At 40.4% G+C, this 17,845-nt stretch overlaps 1 protein-coding gene across 3 annotated transcripts in view; it reads right to left on the bottom strand.

The window, feature by feature from the left end:
* STAMBPL1 (STAM binding protein like 1) overlaps nucleotides 1-17,845 on the bottom strand; it is a 40,728-nt gene that overhangs the window by 15,510 nt on the left and 7,373 nt on the right. For 2 of the 3 annotated variants that reach the window (XM_077822710.1, XM_077822711.1), the window contains 3 exons: nucleotides 4,054-4,137; nucleotides 2,577-2,794; nucleotides 1,254-1,329 (listed from right to left, as the gene is read on the bottom strand). In XM_077822710.1, the coding sequence (XP_077678836.1) occupies nucleotides 1,254-1,329; nucleotides 2,577-2,794; nucleotides 4,054-4,137 (378 nt within the window). Of the gene's footprint in view, nucleotides 1-1,253; nucleotides 1,330-2,576; nucleotides 2,795-4,053; nucleotides 4,261-17,845 lie in introns of those variants that run through there. The other variant, XR_013346708.1, reaches the window with a different exon arrangement.

Genomic DNA, 17,845 nt, shown 5'->3' with positions numbered 1-17,845 from the left:
ACAAACGGCATTACTGGCTCAGATTACGTTTATTTCTAGGTTTTAGATCAGCTTTGGCCCAGATCCTGCAACAAGTTATCTGGGATGAGCCTAGGTGGGGCTCCTCTCAGATGTGGAGTTCTGCCTGTGGAGAGTTCACTGCAGGAATGGGGTCTTTGATATTACATGTTTCAAGACCTTAATTAAAGTACTTAAGCATGTACTTAATCCCATTGATTAACAGAATTTAAGCACATGCTTGGGCACCTCTCCTGAATAGGGATGCTTTTCTGATTTAAGGCCCAAGGCAGAATAAGAATCGGAAGAAAATTATGTGGACCAAGCCTCAAAAGGGACCCTATTAAATGTATTAAACTTACAATGGTAGACCTCAATCACATGGCACTTTACATACTTGCTTAGCTTTACTCACGTAAGAACTCCTATTGAGTTCAATAGCTTGGGCCCGTAGTTATTGGGGTGTTTAAATAATTCAAACTGGAGAGTTTAACATAAGTGTAGCATTTTGCCAGATGAATCTGAGTATATACAAACCAGTGCACAGGTGCTATTGCCTGTCACAGCACACATGCACCAGAAAGCAGCTGTCCCCTTCTGGAATCACTTGGAATGAACTGTGGAATGGCAGCATGAGGCACAATGTTTTGCTAGAAGAGACAGTTTTCCATATTTCAGTGAATATCAATGGATAATTTCAGGTGTTTTAAACTGAGGAGGGAACTATTTAAAAAGTTCATCCATTAAAGCAAGCAATGATGAAACCAATATAGTGCAGGAGAAATTGGGAAAAACATTAAAAGGAAATGGAGTACATATTTTAGTGTTAAAGAAAGCAGAAAATACTTTGGCTTATCAGCACGTTAAGCAGATAATATACAGTACACTAATAATTCCAAACGTCCCTCCGGCACTCAGAAGTCAAGGGTCATTCATTTAAATGGAAGCAGGATGATATCCTAAATGCTTTTAAATTAAGGTATTTAAAATATATGTATCCTTTAGAAACAGATTTAACTAAGTGTCAAACAATCCATATACTATTGGCTCTGTTCAGCGATACCAATTAATTCACATTTTAGGAGTTGCAATTAGAATCCCAGCAATGATCAAGTTAGTAAACTGAAATTAAACTTTGTTGCTAATGGAGTTAGTTAAAAGAACTTAGTCTTGGTTGGTTCCGTACGTATTTGTTAGTTCTGGGGAAAGAACAATTTAGTTACTGAGAGAGCAATGCCAGGAAAAAGCAAACCTACCTTCATGATATCCTGTTTTTCTGGTACTGAACATTGCTGATAGTCTCGGTGACTGGGCAGCTTTTCTACAAATAAGCTAGAAAATTAAACACACACATTTCCCCCCTTGTTAGCCAAAGGAAGATCCACAACAGCTTTTATGTTGGGAGGAAAACAAGTTTTGCATATCACAGAAGTTGAACACTACATTCTAATTTGATTTATAGCAGTTTTCTATGCTTTCACAGGTTTAAACCATGTCACTGAAATTCCAGCACTGATTTACATAACACAAATCTTAACCCCCACAATATTATTTTCTGTAGCTGGATGCACTTTTCCTTGTTCTTTAGTAGCAAAGGGTAATAGCAGGACTAACTAACACATGGCACCAGAAATCACCATGCTGGGCACAAGCTAGCCTTTGTAACCAGATCTTATCAGTATCACCCTTGTCCTTCCATCCCCTTTTCACTCTGAACACACTTGTTAGGTCTTGTCTTATTTAAGGTCTTCAGGCCAGTGAATGTCCTTTATTCTATGATTGTTCATGGATTGCAACTTTCACGAGCTACTGCCATGTAAATAATAATAATGATAACGTGGCAAAAGTCTAAGAGAAAAGGCTGCCAACAGAGGAAGTCTCTGTAGAGACTTCATGTGAAGTCATGCATGTCATACTGACATGCATTACTGCAGCCCACTTCTGACCACACTAACCTGTGCCACAAGGTGAAACAAATTATTTTATAGAACAGGCAGAATCCATCACTATTGTGCACGTAGGATGCACACTGGATACCTCTGTTTACAGCCACCCATAGCTTTCTGAAAAGTTCACCTTCAAGACTGGAAATTTCCTGGCCCTCTTTGTTCCCAAAAGTTGCATGTGTTTGTTTAAAAACAAGCAACAAACAAATGCAACAATGTCTGAACAAACAAACAGGATACCAAAGTGAGGGAAACCCCCCAGCCCCCCATTATTATATATTTAACTTTTTTTAAAGTTCTACAGCCTGACTGTCTCCTTAGAAAGTTTAAATCTGCTATGGACTTAGCTCTCAATTAGGAAGTAACTGAGTGTTCTAGTGAAATCTGCTTTTGATTTGATGGAGTTATGACCTTTTGAAAAAAAAAAATCACATGCTAAGCATGCACTGGACATTTTGCAATGACTTATTCATTCAGGGACAGACTCTGTCTAGTCCTTGTGTGGAAGAGTAGCAGAATGAGGGAGTAAAAAGCCCCTCTTTTTGTGGTCTGTTTGATGGCTGGGCAAAATTACCAAATCAATCTATCCATCAGACTCATTAAGGTAAAAAAAAACTACAGATTATTCCTTACGTTATAAATTTATTATAAAGAACAAAAGCATTCTCCAGGTTTCCTTCCTCCAGATATACAGATGCCATGCGCTCCATCTCTACTCCGGATCTAAAGTAACGACGCGGCGTAATATCCTCATTGATTGTTATATTACAGGCAAGCTTGCTTAAGGCACGTACTCGCTCCTCTGGGCTCACTGAAACATCTGTGTGGTCAGGCATAGCTGCTAACTTTTTCTGAAAAACAAGCAACACATCACAGGTTACATTTCACCTTGGATGGCTGACCCCATTCACACATGACCTTGTTCAAGGCACTGAGGGAAATTTAAATTTAAATCAATAAATTAATTAAATAAAATCAATCAATAAATAGCCACAAATGTTAGTAACAATGAAAAGACTTCATCATGCTTCTTCAATGGCGTTAAAAACCATGAATAAATTATATTAAAAACACAAAAATTGTGAAAAAGATAAAGACAAAATTAAATTAACTAGAGTGAAACAAATAAAAGAATAAGCCTGATTTGGCAGCTTCCTAGACTTCCCAAGATATGAATTCCCATAAAGTGCCCCATTTTTATAGACGTTTAAAGTATTCTACCTAGGCCTGATCTACCCTTGGAACTTACACAGGCCCAGCAACATCTCCTAAGTGCATGAAAAATCCACACCTCTGAGAGATGCAGCTATGCTAACATCACCCCCCAGTGCAGACAGTGCTAGGTCAATGGAAGAATTCTTCTGTTGACCTAGCAATCTGGGAGTAGCTCCAGCAATGGGAGAAGCCCTCCCGTTGGCATAGGTTGTGTCTACACTGGAAATGCTACAGCAGTGCAGCGGCTGTAGCATTTCAAGCGTAGGCAAGCCCTTACCACTGGATGTAATGTTTACAGTTGGGTGTAGCCTAACTGATAACAGCAGTCAGAATTTGCAGGATCACACCAGAAGTTCATTTCAATGGAACTTTACAGATTAAAGCATTCATTTACAGCTGAATAAACTAAAGCTATTTAACAGGACAGGAAGAGAAGCCAGCAAGAAAAGCCATGAACTCATGTTCTATAAGATTTAATACATTTTCTCTTTCATACCGTTATTTAAAATAATTTTGATTACATTCCTGAATGAAACTGCTGCTGTGAAACTGCTTCATCTTATTATATTTTAAAGGCTTCAGTCTTTCAATTCAGAATGTGTATACAAACACACCCCAGAGGAAGTGCACAGTAACTAAGAGGGAGAAACCCAACAAATCAAATGTATTCAATATAATATTTAAAAAATATTTAAATTCCAGCTCGCTACACTCCATACGAAGGGGCAGCTGGGCAGAGAATAAGGGTGGTAGCAGGGAATGGTGGTTAGAAACTTGGAAAAACCCTTGAGCTGGTGGTCAGCACAACTAAACTAGCATGGGTGGTATCAGATAGTTTGCTGCTTTTTTGAAACTCTGGATGCCAAAGCATTAAATATCAAAATGTAATACATACCAATGAACTAACAGTGAATGGCTGTTCCATGTTGCCCACAGTCTGCAAACCAAGAAGATTACTATTTCTTTTCAATCTCTCCATCTGGTCACAAAGAACAAAATGGGGGGCACAGGGGAGGAGGGCGGAAAAAAAATCAATGCAATGTTCAGTGCTTGCAGTAAGTTGCCCTCCCCACAGCCCCGCGAGTCATGGTTTATTGGTCAAAGAGGAACTTCAGTACAAATACTCTGATTGTCACCATGTGCTAACACGAAATATGATAATGAAGTCATTTTAACTGAAAATATCTTCAAACATCTATGTTCTTATGCCATGCCAAGTACCATAACAGTTTAAAATCGAACACAACACACACAAGTCAAATTATGCATTTTAATAAACACGTTACTACAGGTGGCCTCAGTATATAATAGTATATTAAGTAGTTTTAAAATAAATTGATTTCATATTTTGTTAAGTTGTAATTTAAATGACAAACACAAAGGAGGGGGAGAGTCCAAATCAAAAGTTCAGAGACTAATAAGTGCATTTGTTTTTCCATCTGCATATGCCATGGTAAATGTATCTAGGTACAGTGTGAATTTGAGCACTTTTTTCTAGCAGGTCTATAATTATAAATTAAATCAGGCAACTGTCCTACCTTAATATGGAAACTACATGTTTAGTAACTAAAAGTATATGAAACCTTTCTAGCACTATTTGTATAGCATGTATAGCACTGGTCAATTGCAAGAAGTGATCGAAAACTGCACTCAGCATGGAAGAGATAGGAGTTAACACAACCCTTCAGTAAATGCAAATAGTAACAAGTAAAGGCAAACATTTGAAAGTGCTGTGGTCATCAGCAAAAAAGGCTTCTGACAAGGAAATGATTCATTAAGTTATACTTTAATATGAATCTGAAGCTGGGAAGGTGGGTGCTCTAATTCCCAACACTTCAGTGCTCAATCTAGAAGATTGGTCTTGAATGTCAAAGGTTTTGTGCGATACAGAAAATGCACATTACAAACATCTAAAGGCTAGACTGGTTCATCACAGAAGCCCCAGACTCAGAGGAGTTGCAGCAAAGACTTAATGTGGACTTCTCCCTCTCTGGAGGCTAGTTTGAACCATGGCAGAAATTAGAGCAACCCCTAGGGCTGTTTTTCTGTATCTTTTTACAAAGAAATAATTAGTTATGTTTTCTGCGACTCCATTACTTCCTGTCTTTGCCTCTTCCTTGTTTTTCTTAAAGGCTAATCATATCTATTAGGTCAGCCTTTAGTTTTAACCATTATCTTTACCATTTTAGAGTCAACAATTTCATCTCAGTTATTAACTGGCCAGTTTTCTTTCTTTTTTGTTTTGTTTCCTCCTTGATTTACTTGTAAATTCCTTTACTAATCCACTTATTCCCTTTGACTAGATATAACTAATTCTACATTGTTGCAGTCATTATAATTATCTAATAAGTCTTACTGGCTATATATTCTTGCTTGGGTCCATCCCCAGTTTTTCCACTGCCAGCCCTGGTTCTTTTTACAATCATTGCTAGGTGTGCTACAAGTCTGTGAATTGGCCTAAATTTTCAAGCAGATGTGTGCAAAATACTTGCATGCTTTTGCAATGCTACTTTGAAAACTGGATCTGAAATGTAAATTTGGTTCACTCACATTTACTGTCGTATGTACTTCCCCAAAAATGGTTCTATTCTAGAGATTCTAAACTTCAGCCAAATTAAAATTCTCAAGACAGGGCATTAGAAACACAACTACAAAACCTGATTATAATATGATGCTTCCTGTTTCATGTGAGAATCTCCTATTATATGTAACAGTGAAAATGTGCTCCATATACTAACATGGAATACTATAAGTAGTGAAATTTCTTTTTCAAGAATAAACCATGTTCCCGTAATGAGTTAGGTATGATTGTTCTATGAAGTGTTTCCATCCAAAGAGCGACATTAAAAAAAAAAATCCATGAAATTTTATAAAGCAGGAAGTTTTGCTATATGTTGCAAAGAAGGACCTTTTCTTTTACAGAACCTAGATATCAAATGCAGAAGTCAGTTTATTCAGGGGAAATTTTGAATTCTGTTAACTAAAAAAGATCACCTCAACATGAACAGATTTTACACAAGTGAATTTAATCATCTTCCAATCAATCACAATAGCCCTCAGCTAAGTGAGAGTTTTGTTTGTTTGCTTTATAACCCTAGTGACAAGCCACTAAGGCCTCCAGATTTATTCTTCAAAAGAGTTATTTTGTCATGTTTCCTGGCTCAGTCTTTACCACTGCTAGCACTGTAATCAAATCTTAAAAAGAAGTCCATGGTAGCTGCTGGGTGCTTGGCACCTTGGTAAATCAGGCCACTGTTAGCCTTGTAAATCCTTACAGTGCCCTGATCTCTCTCTCTCTGTATAAATATATCTTTGTCACTGTACCCAGTTATGGGTCTTTAGTGCTACCCTGGTGGCACCAAAGGACCATAAAGCTAGCTTACCTGACCACCTGGAAGTTGCCCTGGTGTAAGGGGAATTTTTGGATGGGGCTGAGCTGGCATATTGGTCCTATGCCTCCTCCCCTGCCCCCCACAGCCCAACACCAGGAGCTGTATTTTGGGAAAGGGAGAATGCCACAACACTGCCTATTCCTGGTTTGTAGAACAGACCCTTGAGGCCACAGCAGGCTACTTGCTCTAATATATATATACCAGGCGCTGAAGGGGCCCTTGGCCAGCTCCATGCAGATCCACCCAGCTCAGCCAGACTATTGAAACTACAGTACTGTGGACAATATCAAGAATCAGGACAAAAATAATGGGAGGCAAGGAGCTCATTTTCATAAGCTTTCCTACCCCTGCAGCCTCACAGATTCCCTTGGTGGAGATGGAGAAGTATTTTTTGATCTTCAGCATGAAAGACAGCATCCAGTCTTCTTTGATTCATGTGGCACAGAAAGCAAATGCCTCTGAAGGATCAAAACTTGCTACAATATATATTCATGTTAAAACAAAGGGTATGAAATCATTCCCTCCTTCACTTACCTGTGAAGTCCCAAGCTCAATATTTTGTATTTTCTGTGTATCTGCAGATTCAATCCATAAAATGTGATCAAATCCTGAACCCAACAGTCCTTACTTAGGAAATCCCTCACTGAAGACAACAGACATTTTACCAGAGTGAGGACTTCAGTATTTCATCTATTATGCAGAAACTAATTATTAATTTTAAGTTTACCCCTGCTACAGTTCTATTATTTTTCAAAAGCATTACTGCTCATTCTTTAAGGAACCAGGGAAAGGGGGGGAAGAGAAACTGATACAGGATAGATATCAGAATGAGCATTTACTTTGGATCAAAAATAGTATTCCCCACCCCACACAACCAACCTTAAACAAGAAGTGAAACACTCCAATAAGTCTGTTAAAAAAAAAACAAACTGCATGGGCATGTATCCGAGATAAAATCTGCATTACAGTGATCTGCTTTAGTGATAAAATAGATCAAATTTCATTTTAAAAACATCTTTCGCCTTGTAAAATGTAAAAGTTTACTAAAGAAGTGGCCAGTTCAGGAGAAGGACAATCTTTTCATAACTAGGTTGCTGGTCTGAATCCAACATGGGTCAGTGGTGACAATGTACCACCACAGCTTTAATACTTTCCCCACTCCTACTAGCCAGGCTGAAACACACTGGTACCCTGAGCCACAACCCCGACTGCCCCATATCTCATTGGTCAGGTATCACCCATTCCTGTCACCCAAAGCTCCCAGGGTCCTGAGGGCTGAACACTGAGCCAACCAAAATGCCAACTGCCACTAAATGAATCAATCAGTGCTGCTCTGCCCCCACCCAATAAATCATTTTATGTCGGCCTCACTGAGGTTCCCCTCCTCCTGGATGACACCAAAATCCATTCTTAAACAGGAAGCAGCCAGCTGTGGAAGATCACCAGTGATGGGCTCTTTGTCTGCCACCATCCCAGAAAAGGTTTCTGTTGGGACAGATTCCTCTTTTGGGGAGGCACAAACACCCATCAAGGAATTCCCACCCCCGCAGCCCCAACCTTCCCAGCATGCCCTAACACTAGCAGTACAAAAGTTAAAGTTAAAAGGTTACATTTGCCTCATTAATTTCTTTAAAATAAAGAAGTGTTAATAAGAAATAAAGTTCAATTACAAATTCAGGCATATTAAGAGGAGACATCTGGTGGCAGCAGAAACTCACACTTCCTCAAATGATGCACTGGTGTTTGTGAAAGCCTTGAAGAGCAAGCTCCTGCACGTATGCATACCATGTCAAGATACAGCAAAAGAGGTTAGCAGAAAAGTCAGTACAAATAGTGAAGCACTTGATTTAAAAAAAATCCCTCGTGGATTCCAACGTAGAAGGCAATTTGGGTTATGGAACAATATTTAAAATTGATACAGTAAATACACTACTAGGACAAACTTGACATTTTTGTAAAAAATTACTGTAAAAAGATACAAATGTTATGCCTAATACCATATACAGTACAAATAAAAAAATGTGGCTACAAAAGCACTGACATGTTTTATAATGATTCTAATATGCTTTCTGACCAATGTATCCAAGTGTAGAGAATAATGAGGAGACTACTATTATATAGAAGATTAAGCCTCTTTAAAGAAAAAAAAAGAATGACATTGGCCAGCTTGGTTTGCATTTGCACATGAACATACTATATGTTTGTACAGTGCACAGCAAAAGAAATACCCTTATCCAGATTAGGGCCTCTGTTATTGAAATACAAGTTAATAATAAAAGAGTAATGAAGTACTCTACACGATCAAGGAGAAACTCAAATGTGTAATCCCTTTAAGTGAAATGGAGTGTAGTTTTATTCATTTTTCAGATATAGAAAAAAATTGTGTTAATATATAAAACCAGGGTGGATAAAAATCAATGATATAAAAATAAATAAATAAAACACCAGATTTTTTTGATAAAATGCTTTTTGAAGAAAAAACCTATCTAAAGATAGTTTTAATTAAGTTAAATTATAGCTTAAAGATATCTCATCGTGGAATAGGGATTATAAATTCTAATTCTATAGTGTGAGACAATATATTCATGTCCAATAGTTCATGGATTAGGGACCTAATCTTATGTGGTGCCAGGGGCTTCTGTATAGATTATTTAGGTTAATCTTTCTATCTACCCAGTAGGACTCAGTGCAGAAGATACCATCAGAGATGCTTAGTTTAGCAGTTCTCAAACTGTGGATTTGTGTCTCCAGAGATAACATTGTTGTTAACAGCAAAAATGGTTGTTGAAGTTTTTTCAAAGCGTTTTTTTTTAAAAAAAAAATAATAAAATTTCATTTCACTATTTTAGTTAAAAACAATTTTAACAAAAACAAACCTGATTTTAAAAAACTTGAAGGTTTAACTAAATTCAAAAATTCATATGCTCGTTTTGTTAAAATATTATGTTTGTTGTTGAAGAAAAAGATCCAGAATATATAACATTGTTGTTTTAGTTAAATAAAACAGTTTAAATGTCTGTCTGGTGATATTCTCCTCCTAATACAGCATGGCAAGAAAATCCTCCAAATATTAATGATTAACCTGTTGAATTGGAGATAGTTCACCTCCCAATGACTTCATAAATATCTGCTTCAATTACCTTTGGTAAATGAAATGACCAATCATTCATTTTCTGATATAGCTGTAAAACTAATCTGAAAAGTTCTCAAAATAAATCACTTTAAAAATGTATAGTCTGCACCTTCTAAAAATGAAACTTACATCTATCTCTGAGTTGTGAAGAATATGTATTAAGGTTATAACAACGAACAATAATGCACTTTTATGTAGAAATACATGATTAAATCGAGTCTTCCTGACTTGTGATTTAAATCAATTGATTTAAATCAAATCCACCCTGTGTAAAACTATAATCCAACGCCCAATGCCGGGGATATGAGCCATTATACTAATTGGGAACCATCTCAGTCATAGTGTTGGAATGCTATAGATCTACTGACATATTTCTCACTTATCCAATCCTGCACACTTCAATTGGCTGAGAGTAATCAGATTTGCATAACAAGTGTATAGTTATTTATTAATAACCAGACAGTGTGCAAATCCATGTAATGATTACTTAAATGCCCTGAGCAAAATGGAACACAAGGATTTATATAATCACTGAATGGCTATTTCTTCATATACGTATAACGATTAAGCAAATTCTCCTAGTCCCACTGGTAGCTACATACAGAACATCAACATGCTCACAAAGAGCATGGTACCTACAATTTCTGCCCTCCACCTACCCCATCACACCACAATTTTATTACAAATGTTATAATGACCATGATGTATAAAAAATGCAGATTTTCTTCTAGTGTAAAAGTGTGCATCTAGGAAAAGAGTTCAGTCACTACTGAAGTCATCAATTTAATGAGGAAAAATACAAAAACACAAGAAACTTTTAAACTCCTAATTACAGGCCCAAACTGTCTCAACAACTTTTAAATAAGACCATGATTACCATGGGTGGTGTTCTTAAAAATTAGTGGCATGGCATAGCCCTACATTTTTAAAATCCACTGTATCAAACCTAAGAGTAAAAATAAATAGTTTGTACAGAAAGTACAGGCTGGCTGAGCATTTCAAAGGAGCCAAAGGAAGTTTAGTGCCCATCTTCCATTGCATTTCACTAGGAGGTAGGCACCTAAAAATGGAGGCTTCTTGGAAAATTTAAGTCATGGGACAGAAACTCTGTCTTTATAGATTACTTGAAGATAATCAAAACAGCAACAGCTGCCTTCTAACAGTTAAGTCTGCACAGAAGATGGCTGTCTATAAATAAACATGGGCTTTTGGAGTAAGTGTTCACTACCAGAATGATTCAGTTAGCATAAAGAGAGCAACAGCCTGTTTTAGACAAAGATGAGAGAAGGAGATAAAAAGACTAAATTAATTTAAACAAAGAGGTCTATTGATACTGCCCAAGGACTGTATTAAGATCATGTTTGGTAAACAAGAGGTGGGTGGGACCAGAAATTAGACCTAATTGGTGGACAAAATAATGAGGGCATGAGCTATTCCATTTTCAACCCTTTTTGGGACCCTTTAAAAGATTTTTTGGGGGGTGGGAGGAACACAACAACCAACACTACAACAGCCACTGAAGAGATTTTTCATTATAATGCCCAGAAATTGGCATACTCCTCACTATCACTGCTGCATCAGTGAGGGTCCCAACCTGATACAGGTGAGATCCTGCTCTGTCTTCCCTTCCTTCATGTGCCTCTTTTTGCACAGCCTGTCTCCCAACTCTGGCCCCGGCCCATGCTATCTTAGAATCATAGAATATCAGGGTTGGAAGGGACCTCAGGAGGTCATCTAGTCCAACCCCCTGCTCAAAGCAGGACCAATCCCCAACTAAATCATCCCAGCCAGGCCTTTGTCAAGCCTGACCTTAAAAACCTCTAAGGAAGGAGATTCCACCACCTCCCTAGGTAACCCATTCCAGTGCTTCACCACCCTTCTAGTGAAAAAGTTTTTCCTAATTCCAACCTAAACCTCCCCTACTGTAACTTGAGACCATTACGCCCTGTTCTGTCATCTGGTACCACGAGAACAGTCTAGATCCATCCTCTTTGGAACTCCCTTTCAGATAGTTGAAAGCAGCTATCAAATCCCCCCTCATTCTTCTCTTATGCAGACTAAATAATCCCAGTTCCCTCAGCCTCTCCTCATAAGTCATGTGCTCCAGCCCCCCCGATCATTTTTGTTGCCCTCCGCTGGACTCGCTCCAATTTTTCCACATCCTTCTTGTAGTGTGGGGCCCAAAACTGGACAGTGTACTCCAGATGAGGCCTCACCAATGCCAAATAGAGGGGAACGATCACGTCCCTGGATATGCTGGCAATGCTCCTACTTATACAGCCCAAAATGCCATTAGCCTTTTTGGCAACAAGGGCACACTGTTGACTCATATCCAGCTTCTCGTCCACTATCACCCCAGGTCCTATTCTGCAGAACTGCTGCCTAGCCAGTCGGTCCCTAGTCTGTAGCAGTGCATGGAATTCTTCTGTCCTAAGTGCAGGACTCTGCACTTGTCCTTGTTGAACCTCATCAGATTTCTTTTAGCCCAAGCCTCTAATTTGTCTAGGTCCTTCTGTATCCTATACCTACCTTCCAGCATATCTACCGCTCCTCCCAGTTTACTGTCATCTGCAAACTTGCTGAGGGTGCAAACTACAGCATCCTCCAGATCATTAATGAAGATACTGAACAAAACCGGCCCCAGGACTGACCCTTGGGGCACTCCGCTTGATACTGGCTGCCAACTAGACATGGAGCTATTGACCACTACCAGTTGAGCCTGATGATCTAGCCAGCTTTCTATCCACCTTATAGTTCATTCATCCAGCCCATATTTCTTTATCTTGCTGGCAAGAATACTGTGGGAGACAGTATCAAAAGCTCTGCTGAAGTCAAGGAATAACAGTCTACTGCTTTCCCCTCATCCACAGAGCCAGTTATCATCTTCCACCTATCCTCTCTCTCTCAGCTTTTCACCTGATCCTGAAATTAACTGCATTGCACCATCATGGCGAGATGAGACAGCCTATCCAGTTCTGCTCAGCCAGAGAAGGACCAGTAAAGGAGAGCGACCTGACCAGACCAACCAAATGATGTCTCTGCCCATGGCGGCAAGTCAGGATCCAGAGCAATAGCCATTGTGGCCAACCAACCGTCCGAAAGCATCTGTCCATGAGTCATGACTGATTAATTTTCTAGTGTGTTTGCCATGAAACTAAGCAGGCTGAAGTCTTTGTGTGCCGAAGTGTTTAATAGTGGACAACAGCTGGCACCTTTAACTCTTTGGGCCCACACTAGCAGTGTTCTGTTAATTTAGATGGAAGATAAGTCTGGATGATCTTATGCCAGGAATCTATGCTATCCATTTAGAGAATCTTGCCTCCATGATGGCTCTGCAACTAGTGTTTCTAGTCAGCAGCACAACACCATGTGAACTGACTAGCAGGGTCTCCCTTGAGCCCTGGCAGTCCCTATGGCCACCCCCACTGGAAAGCTGGGGAGCAATACAAGAGACATTCTAGTGGTCAGAATTATATTCTTTACATCTAATTTCCATGAACCAGAAGAGAGATGAAGTGCTTCATCCCAGTCTCCACCCACATCTGCCCAGTCTTTGCCATCTCCTCTGTGCACAACCTCTATAGGGTTGCCAGGTGTCCGTTTTTCCGATCGGAACGCCCAATCAAAAAGAGACCTTGGCGGCTCTGGTCAGCACTGCTGACAGGGCCATTAAAAGTCCTGTCAGCAGCACAATAGGGCTAAGGCAGGCTTCCTGCCTGCTATGGCTCAGCGTGGCTCCTGGAAGCAGCGGCATGTCCCCACTTCAGCTCCTATGTGTAGGGGCAGCCAGGGAGCTCCTAACGCTGCACCTGCTCCAAGTGCCAGCTTCGCAGCTCCCATTGCCCTGGAACTGCGGCCAATGGGAGCTGTGGGGGTGGTGCCTGCGGACGGGGCAGCGCACAGAACCACCTGGCCGTGCCTCTGCATAGGAGCCGGAGGGGGAACATGCCACTGCTTCTGGGAGCTGCTTGAGGTAAGTGCCGCCCGGAGCCTGTACCCCTGACACCCTCTTGTGCCCCAACCCCTTGCCCCAGCCCTGATCCACCTCCCAGCCTCCGAACGCCTTGGTCCCAGCCCTGAGCACCCTCCTATACCCTAAAGCCCTCATCCCCAGCCCCACCACAGAGTCTGTACCCCCAGCTGGAGCCCTCCCCACACACTACAACCCCCTACCCCAGCCCTGATCCCTCTTCCACCCTCTGAACCCCTCAGCCCCAGCCTGGAGCTCCCTCCTGCACCCCAAATCCCTCATCCACAGCCCCACCTCAGAGCCTGCACCTCTAGCTGGAGCCCTCACCACCCCTACATTCCAACTCCCTACCCCAGCCCAGAGCCCCCTCCTGCACCACAATGGCAAATTAGCACAAAGGGGAAGATCCTACCTGGAGAGGACCCTATGTGTAGTGCTAGGGGGCATAAGCCTGGAGCCATTTGTCCAAGAGATTAAACCTCTGTGCTATTCTTTACAGTCACACAATTCAACCTCACTTCTACAAGAAAACGTGAGTGAAATTAAAATAGATTTTTCCTTAAAAGCAGCCAAAAGGATGTAATAAGCCCTTCCAAGACTTATACTTTAAAGTTAGTCTGCAATTCTTCAGAGTAAGAAAACTACTGAAGTTCAATTCAGATGTGACATTTTTGGCGCAAGATCGTCTATTTTATCTATTTTCTAACAACAGATTTCTTCCTGGAACAGATTCACTTTTTACATATCACTGTTACCACTGTAAGAAGGACTCTTTAAGAGAGAGACTTCAGCAATACAATGAGAAAGGTTTGTTACCGACAGTGTGTCCAAAGGCTCTGATATCCAGCTGCAATACTGCTAATAGCACACTAATCAAGTTATCAGCAATCTGGAGAATGACAACACAATTTTTACTCAGCTGTACTGTGTGTCCATGATAATAAAACTAGTTTCTCATTAACTACTGCTTTTCTCATTTCCACCCAATGTAAATCACAGACCATTCATTTGCTATACTGGGCACTAACAACAACATATTAAAGTTATCTTTATATTCCCAGATTATTCCATGCATTCTTAACTTTATGAGGCCTGTATTGTTTAAGTTTTGTCCTGCCTTGTGGTATCTACAAGCTCAATTCATAGATCACTGAACCAAGCCGCTGAAATCAATTGTTAACAGAGGTAGATAGATGAAACGGAAAAGTTCTGGATACAGGTTTACAATTCAGCATATTGATACAGGTTTCAGAGTAGCAGCTGTGTTAGTCTGTATTCACAAAAAGAAAAGGAGTACTTGTGGCACCTTAGATGAAGTGAGCTGCAGCTCACGAAAGCTTATGCTCAAATAAATTGGTTAGTCTCTAAGGTGCCACAAGTCCTCCTTTTCGTATTGATACAGTTGCTATGTGAAATGGCTTAATAGGCAAAAGAAAAATTATCACTGGTAAGAAAACAGAAATTCCAGTAATTGTAAAGTGAAATTCGAATTCATTGACAAAGACAGTAGTAAACCTCATTCTACATCGCTTTAAAGTGTAAAGCAGGACTCTAATCTTCATCTATTTTTATACATAAGGTTGTGAAGCTCAGCTCTAATAATACATCACATATAAGGTTTCTAATGACTACACCACTTTTTAAGCCTCCTGCCCCCCAACACTGTTACAGGTCCTACTTGATTAAAATGAAGAATTAAAACACAATGATGTGTAGAATTGGTCATGTCTCCATCCAGAAGTGGAGGGGAAGCTGCTGTGGGATGGGGAGAACAGAGCTGAGAAGTGTGGCCCAGAAAGCAAGCAGAGCCCAGTCTGGCACAGGGGCAGTGCTAAGATTCCTGACACTCCATGAACACAGACAACAGCAAGACAAGTAGTCAACTTTTTATTTCTGGTTTCAAGACATCTGCTGTGCAGCTCTTGCCAAGATTGCACCTACAGAGATCTCATCATAAATTAAAGATACCCTTCCTTGATGGCATCCCCAGTGATACCACCCACCCTCCCTCCAGCACAGATGACCCTAGTAGAATAGGGAGTTGAAACCAGCATCCCCTATCCTTGTGGGGTCACAGCCAAACCAACTAAAACCAAATACTCTTACACCCAAATACTGTCCCCAGATACTTATTTACTTTAGTTGGAGTTGATAAGGAGACTGTGACCTCCAGAACAGAAATTTGGCTCTCCAAATCTTAGTATTTTAACTGGCATTTTAAACAAAACACATATTTTTAATAATTATCCTACATTCTTTATGTGCATATAGTTTCTAATGAAGACAGCTGGGGACTTATACATAAATAACTACATATTAGTACACATGCTCTCCACCTTTATATTGAAGCTACTGAAGAAGCAAATGATCATAAGCTCGTTCACTAAAGGGCCAAATTCTGAAGGCAAAAAAGGCATCCTTTGGGGGAAGTGTGCAGCCAGTAGATCCACTGAGAAATTAATGTCTCATCCCATCCTGGATGAGCGAAGGGCCCTGAGGCTGTAGTAGTGGCTGTGGTGTGATCCAGAGGTTTAGCGCGGGAGGGGAATGGATGCCTTCCCAGAAACTATGGAAAACCCACACAACGCCTGCTCATCTGAGCTTTCTGAAACAGTCATGACTGGGTTCAAATGTATTAAGATACTGTACTCTGCAACAGTTTCTTTATTGCGGGGCAAGCAGCTGGTCACTTCTAAGGGAAAGCTTTCAGAATGCTAACTGCTGGCCACTAACATGTAAGTTATTAAGAGAATTCTTCTTTTCTTGACTTGTGGTGTCAAACTAAAAGTTGTATTTTTTTTCCTCAGATAATATTGCACAAAGATCTCAAAAGACAAGCACAAAAGGATTTTTTACTACATTGATAAAATATCACCAGTGCCAGGATTTCATGAAGCAGATATTCCTTTAGGAGTAACAATATTCTGAACTAGCCATTCATTGAAATATATTTACATTACATGCTTCATTACACCATCTTTCCAGTGGTCCATCAAAATTATGCCTGTAAAATCCCACAGTCAAGATCCCCTCCTGCAAAACAAAGGAAAACAAAGAGGCACAGAGTGGCAGATAAGACCCCAAAATCAAGGAAAATGGGCTAAAGTAGCAGTGTCAGCTAAAATTCATCAGCCTCCTTCCCCTCAGAGACCTGCTAAAGTCCCTCCACAAGACCACTACACAGGTAGGGCATCACAGATTAAGGAGAGGCATGTCAGGCCAGAGTGTGGGGGAAGCCAAAGCAACAGTCATTTTCACATGACAAACTCCTTGACTAAGCAGCAGAAATACCACCAGAAATGGTGCCACCAGCATCAACGAAGTTAAAATACCACTTGCAAAATTAATCTTGATACTGTGTCTTGTAACCTACTAAGGGGTGAGGGACCTGCACTGCAAAGGGAAACAAGAAAGGGGCAAAGAGCAGCATGGAGGGACTGGCACACTTCACAGACTGCTAGGACCTGCTGTGTTGGAAGCAGCATTCCTTGCAGATTTGCAGGTTGCATAGTTTCAAGGCAATATCCCTATCCTCTTCAGGGAGGATGCCTTAGCACAGTCAGGTCATGGTCTATGAATAGTGCTCCTAGGCTGGGTGGATAAAAATCAATGATTTAAAAAAAAAATTTTTTTAAATGGATATTTTTAATTTAAATCGGATTTTTTTGATAAAATGCTTTTTGAGGAAAAAACCTAACGATAGTTTTAAGTAAGATACATTATAGCTCAAAGATCTCTCATCATAGAATAGGGATGATAAATTCTATAGTATTAGACGATATATTCATGTAACGTTTAAGAAAAGTTTTGTGAATGAGTTCCAATAGTTCATGGATTAGGGATCCAATCTTATGCGGTTCCTGGGGCTTCTGTACAGATTATTTATGTTAATCTTTCTATCTACTCAATGGGATTCAGTGCTCAGTTTAGAACAGGGTTTCCCAAACTTGGTTCGTGGCTTGTTCAGGGGAAGCCCCTGGCAGGCTGCAAGACGCTTTGTTTACCTGAGTGTCCACAGGTACAGCTGCTCGTCACTCCCAGTGGCTCCAGTTTGCCGTTCCCAGCCAATGGGGGCTGTGGGAAGCTATGGCCAGGCCCACGCTGCTTCCCGCTCCCACTGGCCAGGAACAGCGAACCACAGCCACTGGGAGCTGCGAGCGGCTGTACCTGCGGACGCTCAGGAAAACAAAGC

This window comes from Eretmochelys imbricata, chromosome 7 (genome assembly GCF_965152235.1).
Source record: "Eretmochelys imbricata isolate rEreImb1 chromosome 7, rEreImb1.hap1, whole genome shotgun sequence".
In the NCBI taxonomy this organism is placed as follows: Eukaryota; Metazoa; Chordata; order Testudines; family Cheloniidae; genus Eretmochelys; species Eretmochelys imbricata.
The sequence above is the reverse complement of the archived record's forward strand: the minus strand, read 5'-3'. Positions and strand labels throughout refer to the sequence as shown.